At 49.5% G+C, this 20294-nt stretch overlaps 1 protein-coding gene across 3 annotated transcripts; it reads right to left on the reverse strand.

The window, feature by feature from the left end:
* Nucleotides 1-1943: 1943 nt before the first annotated feature.
* On the reverse strand, nt 1944-19672 carry TTLL3 (tubulin tyrosine ligase like 3). 3 transcript variants are annotated; one of them, XM_055079633.1, is made up of 13 exons: nt 19161-19672; nt 17990-18149; nt 17139-17230; nt 15418-15586; nt 15185-15282; nt 13999-14127; nt 12816-12930; nt 11876-11974; nt 10928-11011; nt 10446-10641; nt 7129-7277; nt 3748-3991; nt 1944-2737 (listed from the first exon to the last, which is right to left on the reverse strand). In XM_055079633.1, the coding sequence occupies exons 3-13, from the start codon at nt 17184-17186 to the stop codon at nt 2131-2133; spliced, it is 1938 nt and encodes a 645-aa protein (XP_054935608.1). In that variant the 5' UTR covers nt 17187-17230; nt 17990-18149; nt 19161-19672; the 3' UTR covers nt 1944-2130. The 3 variants fall into 3 exon arrangements, with proteins under 3 accessions (XP_054935608.1, XP_028335365.1, XP_028335366.1); XM_028479564.1 differs by lacking the exons at nt 17990-18149; nt 19161-19672 and having other exon boundaries at nt 17139-17462; XM_028479565.1 differs by lacking the exons at nt 10928-11011; nt 17990-18149; nt 19161-19672 and having other exon boundaries at nt 17139-17462.
* Between the last annotated feature and the right edge of the window lie 622 nt (nt 19673-20294).

Here is a 20294-nt window from a genome sequence, read left to right on the forward strand (position 1 = left end):
TAAAAAGTTACAAACTTTCAGTTACAAAATAAATAAGTCATGTAAGGTACAGAACGGTGACTATAGTTAATAATGCTGTATTGTATACTTGAAAGTTGCTAAGAAAGTAAATGCAAGGAAAAAACATTTGTAACTGTGGTGATAGATGTTAATTAGACTTACTGTGGTGATCATTTCACAATATATACAAATATTACGTTGTACATCTGAAACTAACCATGTTGTATGTCAATGATATCTAAAAACAAAACAAAACAAAAAAAACTTCAGAGAAATCTAAGCCATGCCTAATAGGTCCTTTAAAGCAGCTACAGGTCTTTTCAGCACCCCAAGTGTATACCTGTAGGTCTTATGATTAAGTCTTTAACACATTTTGAGTTAAAAGACAGGGTTGCAGGCCCTCTCTGTTAACAGTAGGGCTTCTATAATTTTGAGGGCTGTTGTCCTACATCAGTCTCATGGAAGAGAGAAGATTTTATCTCTAAGATCTGTGGACATGGCCTTTGTGTAATAAAATGTGTTATAAATTGATATACAAGAAACCCACAAGGCTTTTAAAAATATCCACTTGGACTGAAAGGGACAGATGCAATATGAAATGAAAGAGGCTTCTGTACCCCCAAAATTCTTTGAGCAGGTAACAGACTAAGAACTACAGAGCATGATCACAGAAGAGGGAGGATGACTCAAGGCTGAACTGACTTCCCAATGGATGGAAGCAAGAGACACAGGGAACTCCTAGAAAGTAATCATGGATCCTAAGAGCAAAAGGAGAGTTAAGTGCCAGGGTGGATTTCACAATTGCTATGGACTAATGATTCCTATGTACTTCCCACCCTGCCTCTCCTTTCTGAGTGGGAGTATCTATTTAAAAAAAAAAAAAAAAAAAAAAAAGCCAAGAAAGGAAAGAGATAAAACAACCAATGCAAAGTGTGAATCTTGACTACATGTTGGTTTACAAAACCAAAACAAAAAGACTTGGCTAGGGCTTCCCTGGTGGCGCAGTGGTTGAGAATCCGCCTGCCGATGCAGGGGACACGGGTTCGCGCCCCGGTCCGGGAAGATCCCACGTGCCGCGGAGCGGCTGGGCCCGTGAACCATGGCCGCTGAGCCTGCGCGTCCGGAGCCTGTGCCCCGCAACGGGAGAGGCCACAACTGTGAGAGGCCCGCATACCGCAAAAAAAAAAAAAAAAAAAGACTTGGCTATAAGAGATTTTGGGAATAACTAGGATATTTGAAAAATGCAGATGCAGATGCATAGTCCCTAAACCAGTCATTTTGGGTCAACCTCTGGGGGTGGGGCTTCCTGACAACGGTACCTTTGGCAAACTTTCCAGGAGATTCTGGCCGGTGATCAGCATTTGGGAACCACTAAGTTAAAACTTTCCCTTCCCCTCTGCTTTATCTTATTTTCCTGTCCTTATGTTTCCTCATTTACATTTTTTGAAGCCAAAATGCCAATATATTAATTTAAGATACAATCAGTAACTGACAAAGACCAGGAGACCTGGGTTATACAATCAGCACATACTCTCCCTGTGGCCAAACTTTGATGGAAGCCTAATCCTAATCAGAAGCATTAGGATACTTAATTTAATAACCACAGGAAATTACTTGCAGCGTTCAGAAACCCCTGAAGTCAGTTTTCTGACTTTTAAAAATCTTATTCCAATAAGTGGACTCAAATCTCTTTTTGGAACAAGGTAAAATAAATAATAATAACAACAACAATAATAACATAACAATAATAATAGCAGCCTCCACAAATGGACTCTTACTATATGTGAGGCACTTTACAGTGATGGCATTTATCATAAAACACCTAACAACCTTACTAAATTTAACAACAGCGAAAACCTCTGTAGCAATTACTATGTGCCAGGCACCTCTAAAGTGCTTTACCTGTATCAGCTCATTTAATTTTCACAATCTTATGACGTAGGTACCATTTTCATTCCCGCTCTACAAATAAGGAAACTGAGACCCCCTAGAGGTTAGCAATCTGAGCCAGGATTTGAACCCAGGGAGGTTTCAGAGTCTATGCTTTTAACACTATGCTACTGGGCTCTCTAGAAATATTATCCACACATGTTAACTCATTTCATCTCCCAAACCCCAGGAGAAAGATGGTTATAGTATGTCCACCTTACAGATGGGGAAATGGAGGCTCAAGGGGGTGAAGGGGCTGTACCCAGTCACTGTGGCAGGACCATGACTTGAGCCGGGTTTATGTGACCGCAAAGCCCTGAGCTCCACTATGGGAAGGCCTCCCTGGGTGCTGCCTGGGCCTAGCCACCTCACCTGTTTGTAGATGAGCTCGAAAGCCCCCGTGTCACAGCTGCGGTCCAGCCGCCGGTCGATGACCACGCGCAGGGTGTCGGCCTGTACGCCGGCACAGAGCCGGGCGGTGACAGCCGTGGAGGGTGCCATGGTGGGGCTGGCGTTGATCTCGATCAGCCAGGGCTGGAAGTCCTCACCGAACACAAAGTCAGCGCCATAGAGCTCGAAGCTGGCCTTCCGACTCTGCACGGTGTCCTGGGAGGTCTGCAGGGCGTGGATCACCGCAGCCTTCATGCCAGGCACGATGATGGTGGACCAGGCGTTCGGGGCCCCCATCTCCTGCAGGTGGGCCTGGAACTTCTGGCTTGACCACATGTTGTCTGAGGGCAGCAGTGGGTGTCGGTGGCACGAATTCTCCAGGTGCTTCTGGATGGAGTTGTTGCACAGGTGCACGGAGCTGGGACAGAGAGCAGAAAGCTGGGCGCTGGTTCTCTGTGCCCCTCCCACCCAAACGTGGGGAGGGCAGGCAAACCCCGGAACCAGCCCCGCGCACTCTGGACCGTTCAGCTTGAGGTGACAAAGGCCTCATCACATTCTTCTAGGGCCACTACCAGTCTTCACTCAGGACCTCTCTGAGGGCACTAACTACAGGGGCCACAGTGTTAAGTGCTTTGTGACAGTGTCAGTTAACCCTCCCAGTGCCTGGAAGATAAGAAGGTGGTTAAGAGTACGGGCCCTGTGGTCACCAAGACACGTGTTCAAGTTCTATCTTCATCGCTGACTGGTAAGACCTTACATAAGTCATTTAACCCATGGGCTCCTTTCAACATCTGTAAAATGGGGGTAAGTAACAGTACCCACTTCACCGGGTTTTCATGGAGGACTGAGATAACATACATGAAGTGCTTAGCAATCGTCACACACAGAGCACTCAGTAGCCGACAGCTATGAACTCCATATTACTGCCTCCATTCTTCAGATGTGGCAAAGGAAGCTTAAATACTGATAGGTTTTCACCTGACCCAAGTCACAGAGCTCGGAAGCTTCAGAGACGGAATTTGAACCCAGGGCTCAACAGGCTTCCTCTCCCCCGAAATGAACGCTGCAACCTGCCTCTCTCCTCTCGCATTTCTCCTGATCCCCCTTTACCCCGCTCTACGTCCTTTCTTCCATAACACATATCACTCTTAACCCATTAGATGATTTTACTGATTATGTTCATGGCTTGTCTGTTTCTCCCTGCTGGAATATGAACTCTTGAGGGCTGGGCTGGTTTTGTTCACTGCTGTGTCCCACGTGCCTAGAACACTGAACGGCACAGGGTACACACAGGTGGTTGGATGGGTAGAGGCCTGCCTGCCTGCAGAGTGTGTTGGGAGCCCTGCATGGCCCTGGAATCGCTGCTCCTTGCCAGCTCCCCAGCTAGACTGGGAGCTCATGGGAGTGAGGGTTCTGGGGGAGGCTCACTTGTCCAGGTTCTTCAAGGAGAAGGGCTGTGTAGAGAAGCGGATGTAACTGTCGCGGTAGAACCACACAGTAAGTGGGTTCCAGTCGGTCACCAGGAACCACTGTCTCAGATCAAACTTGGTGCCGAAGATGAGCAGGGGCTGCTCAATATACTTCTGCACCACCCACTTGCAGTCCTTCATCATCATGGGATAGCCGTCCACCAGCTTCAGTATCTCCTCCAGGTGGTCCATGCACATGATGCCTTCGGGGGAAACAGGGTGGTCAGGGATCAGGCCAGGCTTAGGCTGGGAGATGGGTCAGGGGACCACGGACAGCTCATCATAAGCTCTCATTCCCAAAGGACTGACAGGCCCAGATAGGCCCAAGTGGGTAAGCCTGCCCTTCTCCCTATCCCCTTTGGGAAAGCTGAGAATCTGCTAAGTATTTAAAGTTTTAAAAAAAATTAACCAGTTTTATTTGATGAAAAGGAATATATGCACGGATAACAATTCAAACAGTATTGGGCTTTTTAAAAAACCATGTGCATAAATGACTTTGATTAGTTTTTCACAATAACTAATGGAATATAAAACAACAGAAGTGAAAAGTAGGCAGTACAAAAGGGTATGCAATTAAAAAAAATACATCTCCTTCCCCAGACGCAGCCAAGTGCTGCTTCCAGCTCCTACGGATAGGCTCCCAGGTTATGGAAGAGTTGTGTGTGTCTCAGTTTCATAGGATTCTATGCACTTACACATGCTAAGGAAATGGAACACTGCTTGGCACTTGGTGAGCATTCAGTAAATGTTAACTCGTATCACTATTACTAGTTACCTGTGGAAAACATCTCTAGCTATAGATTTGCTGGCTCAAAGGGTATGTGCATTTTTTCACTTTATAGAACAAAGAGGTTCTACCAATTTGCACTCCCAGTAAGAGTGTATGAGACTGTGTGTTTGCCCACATTCCATCAACACTGTTGATGATTTATTTTTGCCATTCTCTTAGGTAGAATGATATTTTAATTTTATCTGTTTTATAACGAGTGAAGTTAAGTATCTTATGCTAATATATACGGTTGACCCTTGAACAACACAGGGATTAGGAGCGCCAACCCTCCGAGCAGTCAAAAATTCTTGTATAACTTTACAGTAGGCCCCCTGTATCCGTGGTTCCGCATCCACGGATTCAACCAACAACAGATCATGTAGTACTGAAGTACGTATACAGCGAAAGAAATCTGCAAATATGTGGATCCACGCAGTTCAAAGCCATGCTGTTCAAGGGTCTACAGCAAGAATCACAAGGCAAACACACACACAAATCAATCGCATTTCTTCATTGTTTGGCCCCTCAAACAGTCTGATTGCCCGCCAATGGCACAAAATAACTTGTGCTGGGTTCCCAAGCCAGATCCTTTCTCAAATGGCCAGAATGATCACTAAGATTCCCAATAACATGACGCCCTGTATAGCCAAAGACTGAGGCTGTTCATGACCTCTGACCCAGCAATTTCACTTTTAGGAATTTATCCTAAGGAAATAAATGGAAAGGCTACTAAGATATCTGCACAGGATATTCATCACAGTGTTGCTTGTAATAGCAATTCATCAATCAATAATCAAATAAACAGAAAAAAAAATGGTGGCCATCTAAATATCCATCAGAAAAGGATTAGGTAAGACCATGAGAGTACATCTAAACAAGATTAGACTATGCAGCTGTAAAACAGAATGAGGTAAGAAAGCACATACCGTACTTTTATATGAAATTCAAAAACAGGCAACACTAATCTATGGTGTTGTAAGTCAGAATAGGGGTTCCCATTGCGGGGGGTAGAGACCTGGAGATGGCAAGGGAGGGGGCCCTCTAGGGTGCAGGTAGTGTTGTATTTCATGATCTGGGTGCCGTTTCCACGAGTGTGTTCACTATGTGACAATTCACTGAGTTGTATATTCACAACGCATACCCTTTTCAATGAAGTATACTGTATACATATTTCAATTACGTTTTTCTAAAAATGGAGAGAAAATGTTGAAATACTTTGGGATTCACTGTATTATTCTCTCTGCTTTTGTGTATGTTTGAAAAGTGTCTAAAATAATAAGCTAAAAACAGGCAGGGAAGAAAAGCAGATCTAGATGTACTAAAATGGAGTGATCTCCAAGATCTACCGTTAAGAAAAAAGAAAGGTGCAAAAAATAAATGAGTAATACTCACCGATATGGAAAGATATGATAAATGAAAAAAGGAAGCTACCAAATAGTATGCTCTTATTTAAAATAAAATAAAACGTGCACACACTATCCAGATGCATAGAAGAAAGTACAGAAAGACACACATCACAAGGTGAACTGTAGTTATCTCAGTGAAATCAAGGGTGCCTTTGCCTCCTTCCACTTTTCTGTACCGTCTGCTCTTTTTTAAAAAAATAACAAATACGTATTGTCATACTTGGAAAAAACCAACAAAACTATTTCCAAGGTAGAAAAAGAAAAGACGATGATGCTGGTTTTGAAAAGACATCCCAACAGGAGTGTCCCATAGTGTGTGGAGCTGCGACAGCTTCACTTGGACGTGAACAAATTCACCCAAGGGCAGGCACTACACGGAGCGATCTGCTGCCAGAAGTCTGTTTTTTACATCTTGCAAGTCCTTAACCATCTTTTAAAGGCTGGGCTAGTGCACGACCTCAGCTTGCTGGCTGCCCTGTTCAAATTCCATTCATGCTGAGCAGTCAGAGTAATAGCTAAGAATAATAGCCGTTATTACACAGCAGGTACTCTGTAAAAGCACAGGATCTAAGCACTTTCCATATATGATTCTCGTGTAATCCTCTCAGGTAGGCATTATTGGCTTCATTTTAACAATGATGAAAATGAGGCACGGAAGAGGTTAACTAACCTGCCCCAGGTCTTATGGATGTTAGGAGGCAGAGGTGGGGTTTGAATCCAGGAAGTCTCGCTCCCAGCACCCCTACCCTTGGCCCCTGTACTATACCCTCACGAGGATGCACTGGTCAAATAGGAGAGTCCTTAGATGACAAGCAACTGCACGTGAGTATCACCAGACCCGCCTAAAGCATTAACCTAAACCCTCGGGGCAGGAGAGGAGGTGCTGGCATCATCATCACAGCAGCCAACACTGATGGGGTGGCTACTGTGCCAGGCACCATGCTGACTGGTAGACGTACTACCTCGTTTAATCCTCAACAGATGAGGGAACTGAGGTTAAGAGAAGTGATATAACTTGCTCAAGGTCACACAGCATATAAGTAGCAGAGCCGGGATTTCAACCTAGGTAGTTTGGCTCCAACAGAACCTGTACTGTTTAACTTCTCTGGCCTCTAGCTGGGGAGGGTGTAGGGTGCTGGTACGGGAAGCAGGGGCTGACCCCCACCTCGTCCACGGGACTTGGCTCCCGGCTTGACGATCCAGATGTTGCGATCTCCTTCCATGTCCATCTGGGGCACCACGGCCCGCAGCTGCTGCAGGATGTCCTCACAGCGCTGGACCTGAGTGTCGAGGTACCTGAGTTCTGCCCCCTCGCTGTGGGGAGATGATGGGACTTGGGCAGGGCTGGGCCTGGGGGCATCCTGGTGGACAAGGCAAGGGGAGACAAAAGCCCCCTGGCCATGGTCCAACCAGCTTTGGTCACGCCATTCCCCTAGAGATCCAGATAGGTCTCTCCCAAACCTCCAGCCCCAGGCTCAGGCTGTCCCCCAAATCCACCCCGACCAGGGCACCGTCCCAGACTGCTGGAATGCGAGAGGATGGGGACATTCTACCTACTGCACCCCCCTCACTCCAGCACTCCACCTTCTGCCACCTCCCTTTCTATGACATTACAACTGCCTTAGATAGAATTTAATCATACCAGCATCAAATGATGAGGCACCACTATATACCAGGCACTGTGCCAAGGGCTTTACCTATATTATCACTAATCCATCTCCAGGGAGATGTTACTGGTCCCATTTTAGAGAAGTATAAACTGAAGGTTGGAGAGTTAAGGGATTTGCCCAAGGCCACACACTGAGTTAAGTGGCAGGACGCAAACTCCACTCTTCCAGATTCTTCCATCCACAGGTGCTTTTGGGGGTTTATTCCCCTCCTAATCAGAACCTAACACCGGTTGATGGGTGGGCCCCTTCCTAGTCTAATTCTTTTCTAGCACATCTGTATCACACATCTCCTTGACTTATTTCTCTTCCCATCACTTACCACCTGACACCCAGACTGATTTGGTTATTGCCTGTCTCCGCTCACTGGAACGTAAGCTTTATGAGAGCGGGAACATTTTTTGTAGTTGTTATTCTCTGTTGTAGTCCCAATCCCAAGCAGTACCCGGCACTTATTAGGCGCTCCCTGAAAGTGTGTTAACTGAATGACTGGTTGGATAAGTAAGTCCTCTGGCAGGAGCTGGCCTCAGCAACTGGGCTGTACTGACAAGCTTTCATGGACAAAGAGGGACCTGTTCCCTACAGGACACAAAATGTCCTCAGCTAAACCAAGTCACAAAATACCCCAGATGGTAGCCTCATCCAAACTCTCCCATTTGTTTTCTTCTGAATGAATACGAAGGAAGCCTCCACTAGACGGTAACATCTCTTTAACATCTTAGCCTCTTGAACGTCTCCGGCCACACAGAACGTCTCTCTCTGTTGCTAAGGCAGGAGCAACAGCAGCTGGGCAGTGCCAGGAACGGGGACAGTCAGACGGAGGGGGCTTGACGAGGCCTCTTATTCACACGTCAGTCCTGCCTCTTCTGTTTCCACAAGGTTTGCTGGAAACGTTTCTGTGGCCATGGCATAAAGAATCTGCTGAGCAAATCTGTGATTTGGCCCAGGAAAGTGTCACATGGTGGTGGCCGGGGCACGTGCAACTTGAAAAAGTGTATTCAACATGACAATATGGGGTTTCCCTGGTGGCGCAGTGGTTGAGAGTCCGCCTGCCGAGGCAGGGGACGCGGGTTCGTGCCCCGGTCCGGGAGGATCCCACGTGCCGCGGAGCGGCTGGGCCCGTGAGCCACGGCCGCCGAGCCTGCGCGTCCGGAGCCTGTGCTCCGCAACGGGAGAGGCCACAACGGTGAGAGGCCTGCGTACCGCAAAAAAAAACCCCCCAAAACCAAAAAAACCCACATGACAATATGATTTTATATTTAGCAAAAAAAAAACCAGTGTTTCTGTGGAAAGTGAACCTTGATAAAAGCCTGGTTGGTGGGGGGAGCGGGGGAAAAAAAAAAAGCCTGGTTGGTGCGTCATGGATTTGTTTTTTAAAAAGTTGAGAAGCAGCGGTAAATACTGAATAAATTAATAAAAGCTAATGATCTGTACTGAACAATTCAAGGCAATGTTATATGATGTAATATTTTATGTAATCCTGACTTTTGAGAGGTTCCTCCAGCCCCCAACTTGCCCCACATCCAGAAATGCAGAGGACTGACATTCTTTCCACCTACTGTTCTAACTCAGTCCTGATAATTCTTAATTTAAGAAGGGCGGCTTCATGTTTTCTGGCAGGTGAGGGGAAAGTATGGGGTCACCTAGTTTTTGTTTCCCAATGTTTAAAAAAAGATACAAATGAATTATTCATCAGTGATGTGGGTATGCTTGGTAAGTCATTCGTCCAATGTTCATTTATTTAGTTCTTCAGTCTCCCCTATCAATCGTTAAATCTGTCCTTTCCTTTCTATTCTAACACCATGCCAGCTGAGGCCCTTGGCACTCCCCCCAGCTTACTGCTGTGTGCCCCTGAGGGCAGGGACTTCGTTTCATTTCTGGAGCCCGGTACAACTCCTGGCACATAGGAGGGGCTTGGCAAATGCTGAGTGTGCTCCTGCCTTCAGGGCCCTCCTCTGTCCAGTCTCTCCCACACACTCTGTTGAACGGAGTCTCCCTACAACAGCGCCAGGTCCATCTCAATACTCGTTTGCTCTGCTCAAGAACCTTTTCCCGGAGTGTGTTCTGCAAACGCAACCGCTCAGGATGCTTGGGGCCGGGGGCTGAGGTCACATAAGTACAGGATATACTGCACACTCTGTCTCTCTTGGAGGTTTATACCACCAATAGGTTCTGAAAAGTCCTGCATCAAGGAAACCTATTTTAACTAACTTTGTTTAACCCAATGTTTTCCAAATGTGATGGACCACAAAAGCCCTTTTTTCATAAACTCTATTTACAGTCTGTAGTACTAGCATCCTGTGTTATACACTTTGGGAAACGTTGGCCTGCAGGATAAAATCTAAATGACTTTATAGAGTCTTACTTTGTGAGTGAATACTATGAGTCAGTGCTGAGAACATCATACAAATTATCCTGTCTACTCCTACCTTTCAGGCAGACACTATCTTTAAACCAATTTTACATTTGAGAAAAGCCAAGCTCAAAAAGATTAGTGATGTTCCCAAGGTCACAGAGCTTGGAAGCAGCAAAGGCAGACTCAGTTCTATCTGACAGCACAGCCATGACCTTAGTCACTGTGCTGTGTCAAGATCTGAGAAGAGCAGTCGGGACCCTATCCTGAAGACAGTGGGAGCTCTTGAGGGTTCTGAAGGAGGAGAATAGTAGGGTGACCGAAACGGGGAGGCCTGGAGAAAGATGGGGGCAGCACTCGACAGAGAGGGTCTGTCCCTGAGCATCAGCTTAGAACACGGAAGCTGCCCGAGAGCAAGGAGCACCTGCCATGGCGCGTGGCCAGGGCTGCAGAGGTACTCACTGGACCACTTGATAGTAGCGCTGGAGGAAGAGGGACCAGCCCTCAGGGCTCAGGTAGAGTGGAGCCTCCACGTCCTTGTCAATGTCCACGTGGGCCACGCTGTTAAGGTGCTCCTCGCAGGCGCACAGAGCCTCATCCACAAACTCTGGGGACACCGTCACCGGCTTTTTCTCTTGTTTCTTGGGCTGCTTGTCTCCTGTAGAGACAGGGAGGGGGCTGTCACTATCCCATATGCCATGGCCCCCACTGCCCCAAGGCCTGTCACTTACCTGAGACTTCACCCTAAATACACCTGAGGCCCAGCACACACCTGCATCCCCTACTGCCCTGGGACCTATCACTCACCTGGGGCTTTTGTTCTAAATTCACCTGTGGCCCCAGTGCTCACCCTTGGTCCCCAGTGTCCCAGGGCCTATCACTCATTTGAGGCTCCACCCTAAATGTCCCCGAAGCATCTCAGCACCTATAACCCCAGCACACACCTGCAGCCTCTCTGTGCTTGGGAGTTCTGACACACCTGAGGCCCTTGTGCCCATGCTTCTGACACATGACAGTCTTCTTTGCACCTGACACACCCAAGAGACAGCAATTGGGCAGTCGGCCTCTGGAAGAGCCAGGGATTTTCCTCCTCCCAGTAGAGCTGCCCCTCACTTCTTCGAATCCCTGGCTGATGAGACCCTGGGTTACAGGATGGAGGCTGTGAGGTAGGAGCTAACTCCAGAGAGGGAAAAGGCAAGCAATGGGTTGAGCCAGCAGGCAGTGAGGGACTCTCTGTGTCCCCCTTCACAAGGCACAAGGAGTCCTCAGACCACGTGAAACTACACGGTTTCACAGCTTCCTCTCCTCACAGACCTGAGCTCCCCACATGGCAGGGATGGACCACATCCTCTTAGTCTGTCCTCTCTAGAGTGCTTGGCCACATGCCAGGCCCATGGGAGGGCTGAATGAGGCAGTGGGTCAATTAACAAATGTATAGGAAGACACTTGGGTAGGTGGTTGGGACAGAAAAAAGATGAGTGGATGGGCCGGAGGACAGATAGGTGGTGGATGGCTGGATGGGAAAGAGGTAAATGGATGGGGAGACAAGGACAGATAGGTAGACAGGTAGGAAGGTGGAGTGGCTAGATGGATAGGAAGAGAGGAGCTGAGAGAAGTAGGTGAATGAACAGAACGACAGTGGGGGGGGAAGATGAATGGATGGATGAATGGGTAGGTGCATGAGTTGGGTGGGTGAGTAGGTAGGCAGATGGATGGACAAAGGGTGGACAGATGGGTGGGTGAATGTACGGATGGGTTGGTAGGAAGGGGTGGTGGACGGGCAGATGGATGAGAAAAATACAAAGACAGATGCGTGGATGAACAGGTGGATGGATGTGTGGCTGGGTGGGAGGATAAGTAACTGGGGGGGTGGAGGTAACCACAGTACTTACCTGGGGCCTCTTCCTCTTTTGCTTGGATAGAGTATGACTTCCATTCTGACTTTACCACCAGCTTGAGAACGTTGCGGGCAGCTGTCAGCCAGAAGTCCTCTGCTCCAAGGGCAGGGGATACCCTGCTCAGCCTCTAGGCTCCAGGCCTGTTCTAGTTCTGGAAGCTGATCATGACCTGCCCCATTTTGGATCTGGAACCTGACTACTGTTTCTGACTCTAGAACCCGGATTAGAACCTGGTTTCTGTTTCAACTGTAGAACCAGACCCAGAACCTCACCTGACTTGGCTCATATTCTATCTTCAGAATCATGCCTGGATCTGCTGTCTGATTTCTCTCTTCTGTTCCTGATCTACTTCTATTTTTTTTGGTGATTTTTTTTAAATTTTATTTTTAAATTGATGTATAGTTGATTTACAACGTCCTGATCCACTTTGGATACTTATCTAGGCTGAGAACCACACCTTGGCCCAAAATCTATATCAGATTTGGAGACTAATTTAAACCTAGCATCTAATCTGGATCCAAATTCAAATTCTGACCTGAATTTAGAGCATGTGCTCGAGTTGGAGCCTATTCTGCCTGAGAATCCCAAAGTCTAGAGCCTCTTCTAGATTTGGAACCCATTCTAGCCAGTGGAATCTGACACAAGGTTGGAACTTATTCTGGATTCCAAACTCAGCCAAGCGACCAACTTTTAGAACCTGCTCTAGAAAATAAGATAAGCTACATCAGCTCTTCTGGAGGTCTGGGTTGACCAAGGTAGGAGGCTCATTAAGGGAGGCACATTAGGGAAAGATAAGGATTGGGGATGGAGAAGGATATCTGCTGGGGTAGATGAGGGCATGAGGAGAGAGGCCCTTTGCTCTCCAACACCAGCCAGGGCTTTAGCTCTCATCCTTCGGCTTGAGGGTCCAGGCATGGGGCTGGCATCTCCTTACCTATGAAGGCCTTTTTGTCATCTTCAGCCCCCAGGCGGTAGCAGCGCGGGAAGAAGGAGTCGGCATCGGCCTCGTCAAACCACGGCAAATTCCGGAGATTGAGACATAGACCCACCTATGGAGTTAGCTGCTGAGGGGGCAGAGTGGGACTGGCCCAGAGGGCCTCCAAGGGCCCCCACACTTGGCACACACCCAGACAACTCAAGGGGACCCTGCTTGGACGTGCTCAGAGCCTCTGCCCCACTTGCTAGGCTTGACCTGCTCATGTCCACCTCCTCGTGTTGCCCATGTGGTTCCTCCGCCGAGTATGCCCCACATCCTTCCTATCCACTCTTTCACACCCTTAAATACCTGCCTTCTCTAGGAATCCTCCCAGTCCACACTAATAATATACTAGCAGGTCTCAGTTATAAAACCTATCATTCTTGCCACAACCCTAGAAGATAGGTCTTACTGGTATTCTCATTTAAAGATGAGGAACCTGGGCTTCCCTGGTGGCGCAGTGGTTAAGAATCCGCCTGCCAATGCAGGGGACACGGGTTCAATCACTGGTCTGGGAAGATCCCACATGCCGTGGAGCAACTAAGCCCGTGCGCCACGACTACTGAGCCTGCGCTCTAGAGCCCGCGAGCCACAACTACTGAAGCCCGTGCGCCTAGAACCTCTGTTCCACAATGAGAGAAGTCACCGCAATGAGAAGCCCGCGCGCCGCAATGAAGAATAGGCCCCGCTCGCGGCAACTAGAGAAAGCCCCCGCGCAGCAACAAAGACCCAAAGCAGCCAAAAATAAATAAATTAAAAAAAAAAAAAAAAAAAGATGAGGGACCTGAGGCTCGGAAAGGTGAAGTCACTTGTTAATAAACCGAGCTAAGATATAATGGATCCATCAGCCAGATATGCTCTGCTTGGAGAGAAGGGCCCTCCTGCTCACGATCACCGGACGTGGTGTTTGTTCTGTCTCCAGATCCCATTTGGATCCTGGAGTCTATTTTAGGCATCATGTCTACGCGTGCCAGACATGCTGCAGGGGTTGGATTTGAACCCAGGCGTGTCCGAATCCCACTGAGTCATATACCTCCCCATCTCCTGAGGACTCTTACTGACGAGGAGAACAGGGAGTGGGGTTGCCGGTCCAAGGGCAGGGGGGTTAGAAGCTGCCGTGCCCGCGCCCTGGAGAGCCCACCTTTGTGGTAAAGGAGCCCGCCCGGGCATAGTGATTTATCATTTGATCCTTGGAGAGGAAGCGACAGTCCAGCACGTCCCGCCGAGTGGTCCAAATGAAGTAGGGGATCTCGTTCCGAACCATGCGCGACTGTGGGGAGGGGAGGAGACAGGGGAGGCTAATGTGGGCAGCACAAGGCCCGGGGAGGCTTCTCCCCACCCTGCTGAGCAAGGTGGGTGAATGGAAGGAGAGGATGCTACCAAGGGGGCCTCTAGCCCACACGCCATCTTTGTGTACGTTAAGAAAAGACATCTCTTTCTCCGGGGCACACAGTGGGTGAGCAGAGAGCAGGTGGGCTCGCAGCCCCTTTGGCCAGGTGCCCTTAGGCAGTGACTAAGCCCCACAACTGAACGCCACACCTTGTTCTGGCTCTTGGCCATTAGTGACTTGCTCAGTTGCACGACTGTGACTCCAAGCTGATGGGCACACAGCATGTGACAAAGGCTCTATCATGGGCTCCACCTCTCTCCGCCCTTCCTGCAACTCTGGGAGGTAGGATTATTGATAGCCTGTAACACCATGTGCCAGGCCCTGTTCTAAGCTTGCCATGTCAACTCATTTAATCCTCACCACGACCCTATGAGGTAGGTGCTACCATTATCCCCATTTCACACATGAGGGAACTGAGGCACAGGGGCTTGTCCAAGGGCTCACAAGGTTGGGCCATATGGAAGTGGCATCCTCAACCTCACCTGACAGACCAAAATGGCAGTTCGGTCTAGTTCAGCTCAGTAAGTGGTGGTGCCAAGATTGAAAGCCAAGTGTCCCCATCTCAGCACACACACCCTCCACAACATCATATCAGCCTCTTTCAAAAGGTTTTAAGCCCTTCCTGCTAGCCTTCCCTTGCTGGGGACGGGGGAAGATGAACTATGGGGCTTTTATTTGGAAGGGGGAATTACCAGGCGTGGAGGTTGTGCCGGCTTCTGATAACACCCTAGCAAACAGTCCTGAACCCAGGCCAGCCTTGTCTGTGTCCCTCACCACTCCGCTGGCCTACTTAGGCTTTAGAGAACCAATCAGTTTTTACCACAGATAGGGAAACTGAGGCCCAGAGAAGGAAAGGACTTGTCTGGGGTCACCCAGCTGGACTCCCGTGCTCTCCCTCCAATGAAGCAGCCCCCTGTCCAGCGCCCGGGGCCCTCACCATCAGAGCGTGCGTCCCATGCAGGTCATCAAACTCCAGTAAATCATCAAATTCGAACAGCTGTGGTAGCCGGAATGCCTCATCCTCATCTTCGTCCTCTGTGGATGCAGAGCCCAGGCCTGGTAAGGCCCCCGTCCCCACCCCACAGGCCCATATCACAGCCTCAACCCTGGGACAGCGGCAGCCAAAGGGATGGGACTCAGGAAGTTCGGGGAAAGGGAGGGATTGCTCACCATCCTCAGTGGTGTCACTGTCACCCATGACTGAGCTATCCAGATCCTTGTGTGGTAGTAACAGCGTGGTACCCAAGTGATGGACCATCTTCTTCTCCACCCAGCCCCTCCGGCGCAAAAGGCACCGGATCACAGGGTAGCGGCCTTGGATCATGAAAATCTTCTTCTGCTGCAAGGTGACAGAAGAATGCTTGTTCAGTAAATATAGCCTAAGTGCCAGCCACAGGGGATATAACGGTGAACCAGACAGCTGTGGTCTCTGCCTTCAGGAAATTTTTATATTCCAGTAGAAGAGACAGGCTATAAATAAACAGAAAAATAATCTGCATAGTAATCATCATAAGACTAACTATATTTATTTGCTAATATTTACTGAGCACCTACTATGTGTTAAGCACCTATATACATTACTAACAATGGTATGTATTTTTAATAGATACTATTATCACCACTTAACTGGTTATGAAACAGAGACACAGAGAGATTGAGTAGCTTGGCCACACAGTGGTTAAGTGAAAGAGCAGGAATTTACATCCAGGCTGCCTAGCTCAAGAAACTGGATCTTAATGGGGACCCAGAGAAACACAGTCAGGGGAGGCGGAGAAGGAGCCAGGAATGTGCAGAGCCAGGCAAATGGCAGTTCAGGCAGAGGGAAAAGCATGTGCAAAGGTCTTGAGGCTGGAGAGGTTGGGAGGAACTGGAAGGAAGCCAGGTTGAATGGAGTGTGGAAAATGAGTGGGAGACCTCCTGAGAGGTAGGAGTAGACTGTGGAAGGTCCTGCAAGCCTTGGAACGAACTTGAATTTTATATTAAGAGTAGCGTGAAACAGTAAAGCGAAGGGAGGGAGTGACATAGTTGGAGGCTGTAAGTGTGACTTGCTGGCTTGCTTTAGTACGGAAAACATGGAGGGAACAAGGATGGAAGCAGGGAGACAGACGAGTCAGAAGGCTGTTGTGGATTAGATGGGATTTGACGTGTGGGTGAGGGAACAGAAAGATCAGATTTCTGGCTTGAACAACTGGGAGATGGAGAAGACCAGAGAGTAAGGAGGAGAACAGGTTTGGGCAGGAAAATCAAGAGTATGGTTTGGGACATGGGTCTGAAATGCTTTGATGTTCCCTGGGCGGAGATGTCAAGTGGGGGGTTGGATCTCTGGAGCGTGAAGTTAGAGGACAGGCTGTGCTGGAAAGGGTATGGAGAGGGCACAGCACACTGACTGGACTCACGGCCAAGGAGACAGGCGTGGTGAGGGACCCAGGGAACCAGGAGTGTCCCAAGAAGTCTTCAAAGGCAACTGAAAAGTAGCTGCCAGGGAGGGAGAAAGGAGAACTAGGAGTGTGCAGACAGCCAAAAGGGAAGGTATGGGTGGGGGGTCGGTGCGTAAGGTGCCAAACCAAGGTCAAGACAGAAAAGGGACTGACTGATGGATCTGGCTCCTTGGAGGTCACCAGTGACCTTGACTAGAGTGGTTCCCGACGGGAGTGGGGAAGGGCAAGGAACCAGAGTGGTGTGAGATGAGGAGTGAATCCCAGGTAAAGTAGACAATTCTGCCAAGAAGTCTGGCTGTGAACGGGGTATTGAAAAATGAGGAAGTATTTGAAGATGGGTGTGGGATCAAGGATTTTTTTCTTGTATGTTTTCTAAGGATGGGAGAAAACAGTGCAGGGAGGCAGGATGAGCCACTCTCCAGGCCCTTTCTAGACCCCCAAGCTCCCTCCCACCTTGATAGCTCTCTCCACGTGGATCTTGGCGTTTCTGAGCCGGCCCATGTGTTGAGACGCCTTGGAGAATCCTCGCCAAAGGACAAGAGAACCTGCAGAAAGATGCGCAGTGGGGCTGGGGTAGGCACCCCTCCTCTCTCTCCACTCTTCATACGGATGTTCATCCTCTACAGCTCTTCTCCGGAACCCCGCGTCCGCCGCCAGTCTTCTGGTCCTGGCCCCAACCGCCTCGGGCCAGGAGGGGCGGGCCGCAAGGGGCCTCACCGTCCTGCGGCGGGGCGTCCTCCTGGGCCGGGGTGGGCGAGGGCCCAGTGGGGGCGGGGATCAGCGGCTCCCTGGGCGTGGCTGCCGTGGGCCGAGGACTCGAGGTCGCAGCCTAGGTGGCGCGCCGAGGCTGGGTTGCCGGCCCAGGGTTGGCCGCCTGCCGGAGCCTCCTCTGGAAGCCGGAACTCGGAGTGGCGCGCCCAAGGCCATGGGGCGGGGGGGCTGGTGCGGTGCTCGGGCGACAGCGGCTTTCGCGGCCAGCTGCACACGGGACCCGCGTCCTGGCGGTACCTGGCAGTGCAGCCGCGGGGTGCAGCCCCCAGGTCCCCCGCCCTCAGGAGCAGCGCCGCGCCGGGGCCGTGCACGCAACCCCTCGCCGCGCGCGTTCCCAGGGCCCCAGAGCCCGCCCCACCTCCGCCCGCAGCCGCGTCTCGCGGGAGAGCCCTTCTATGCCGGAGCTGGGCCCTCCGTTCTGAGGCCCCGCCCCCTGTTTTCTGTCGCCTTAGAAACCATTCACCCGGCACAATCAGGCCTCGGGTGGCGGGTTCGGCGGGACTACTTCCAGCAGGCCAAACTCCGAGCCTCACCTGCCCCAGACCCTTAATGAACAGGGCGCTGGAGTTGGAAGCGCAGAGCACTGGTCCGCCAGTTTCTAACAGGGTCCTGATTCTTTATCCAGCGCTTCCTGGGGCTTCAGTTATTCCGCAGTATTCACAGGGGACCACATGCTAGGTGGTGAGCTAGGTGCTGGGGACCGGAAGAACCTAGAGATGGTCCCTGATTTCACGGAGCTTACAGCCAAGTGAAGGAGAAACAAAAAGCAAGCAACAAAGGAATAAAACAGGTGTAGGTATGATAAGGGAAATGAACAAGCCATGAACTGAAACTAGGAAGGGGGCACACTTCATGTAAGGTAATCAAGGATGTCCTCTCTGAAGAGGTGACATTTTAAGCTGAAGCCTACAGAATGCGAAGGTGTTGAGGAATTCGCCAGGGGAGGAATAACATTCCAGGGAGAGGAAAGTCTCAGCAACAGCCCTGAGAGAGTAAGAACCTTCCTGGGGAACTAAAAGGAAGCCAGTGTCCTGGTGAGACCTGACCAGATCTGCAGGACCTGGCAGATGGAGCTAGGGTAAGGTCCTTGGGGGTAAATTTGAAAGCCAGGGCAGTATTATGGGGAAAATAATGAAGTGCAGAACACACCCCGCGCCCCCCACAAAAACCCTCAGAAATAAAGTATCATTGTTTGAGTCGACTGCAGAAAAAAAGTTGTGCAACAGCCCTCAAGACAAGACTGTAAGCAACCTTTTTGGAAGCAGTAGGAAAGTGTTAACCTCAAATGTCACAGGTGAGATAAATAAGGCTCCAAGACGTTAAACAATCTGCCTTAAATCGCACAGCAGAGGCAGCATTGGAACCCAGATCTGACGCCAGAGCCCCACTCTGAAACAGAAATGCTATTAAACACAAGTCCATGCCATCACTCAGAAGGGATGCCTATCAGTCATGCAAGTACCAAATGGACAGTCTGCGAGGCAAACTCTAGCAATGCCCACTCAAGCAAAGTCCATGAACCCAGCTTTGTTAGTCACTGGTAGATCTGCTCACACAGTGACGGCGGGTCCTCCACAGAGCTGTCCAGCCAACCCTAACCACTGAAATCACCCTTCTCAACCCTGTGGCTGGTGACTGGGCTTCCCAAAAGGCATGCCATCAGGAGAGGACCGGCTGATTGGCAACCATCCAGTCTGTACTCACCAGCCAGCAAATCTGGTTTTAGGGGCTCTGAACCCTGGGAGACGGATCTGTGACAAATCAGAGTTCTGGCTGGCTCACCCAGGCAATGCTGTCCTGTGAGGGCTGAGTGAGCAGCTACCACACTCTAGTGGACATCCACCTTCACCGTCAGCACCTTCATGAGAGCAACATTCACTGCAAAGCTAGGATACAGCCATATGCCCCAGAGAAGGGCACACCTAATTCTGCAAGGCAGGAGGTGGAGAGTCACAGAGGTAACGTCACAAAGGGGATGACAGCTGTCCAAGCCGCCCCCACCCCCAGGCCCTCCATCCTTTCTTTACCAGTACCTTGTCCTGTTTCAAGAGACCCCTTTTGGCCACATGGAAGAAACTTTTGAAAACGCAGCTCAAAGGCCAACCCTTCTGAAACTTTTCCTGACATCCTCTTCCATAAAAACACCCCCTGTGGGCGCCCCCCAGACTTCCACTAGTGAATCTGAAATGCTTCAACACACCTATTTACACACCCAGCCGTTTTACTGGCCCCCAAGTCTCCCTGAGACAGAGATATCATCCCCCACATCCAGCACAATGGAAGTTACCAAACAGCTTGGATACTGGGCTGATGGAAAGATCAGTTACTGTTTATTCAGTACCTGTACGGCAGGTACTATCAGATTTACATTATCTCCACTTTAAGAAACTGAGGCACAGACTATAAATAACTTGCTCAAATTCATCAGTAAGACTCAGGACTCGAGACATTTTTTTTTTTTTAACTTCAAGTTATCACTAAGGTTTAGTGCTGTCCAAGGGAACTTTCTGCAATGATGGAAATGCTCTATTTACATACCCTGTGACACGGCAAGCATCAGCAACTTGTAGCTATTGAGCACTGGTAGGACTGAGACAGTAGATTTGAAACTTTTTTAACTGTAACAATTAGACACACGTGGCTAGTGATTACTGTCTTAGCACAGGTAAAGGCAGAAATCTTGGATTTGAACTCTACCCTCTTGCTCACTAGCTGGGAGATTTGGGGCAGGCTGCTGCATCTCATGGAACCTCAGTTTCCTTAGCCATGAAATGGGATCATTATTTCTCTGAGGTTACCTTCTAGCCCAAATGAGCTCCTTATGTGAAAAGGACCAAA

This window comes from Physeter macrocephalus, chromosome 18 (genome assembly GCF_002837175.3).
Source record: "Physeter macrocephalus isolate SW-GA chromosome 18, ASM283717v5, whole genome shotgun sequence".
NCBI lineage: Eukaryota > Metazoa > Chordata > Mammalia > Artiodactyla > Physeteridae > Physeter > Physeter macrocephalus.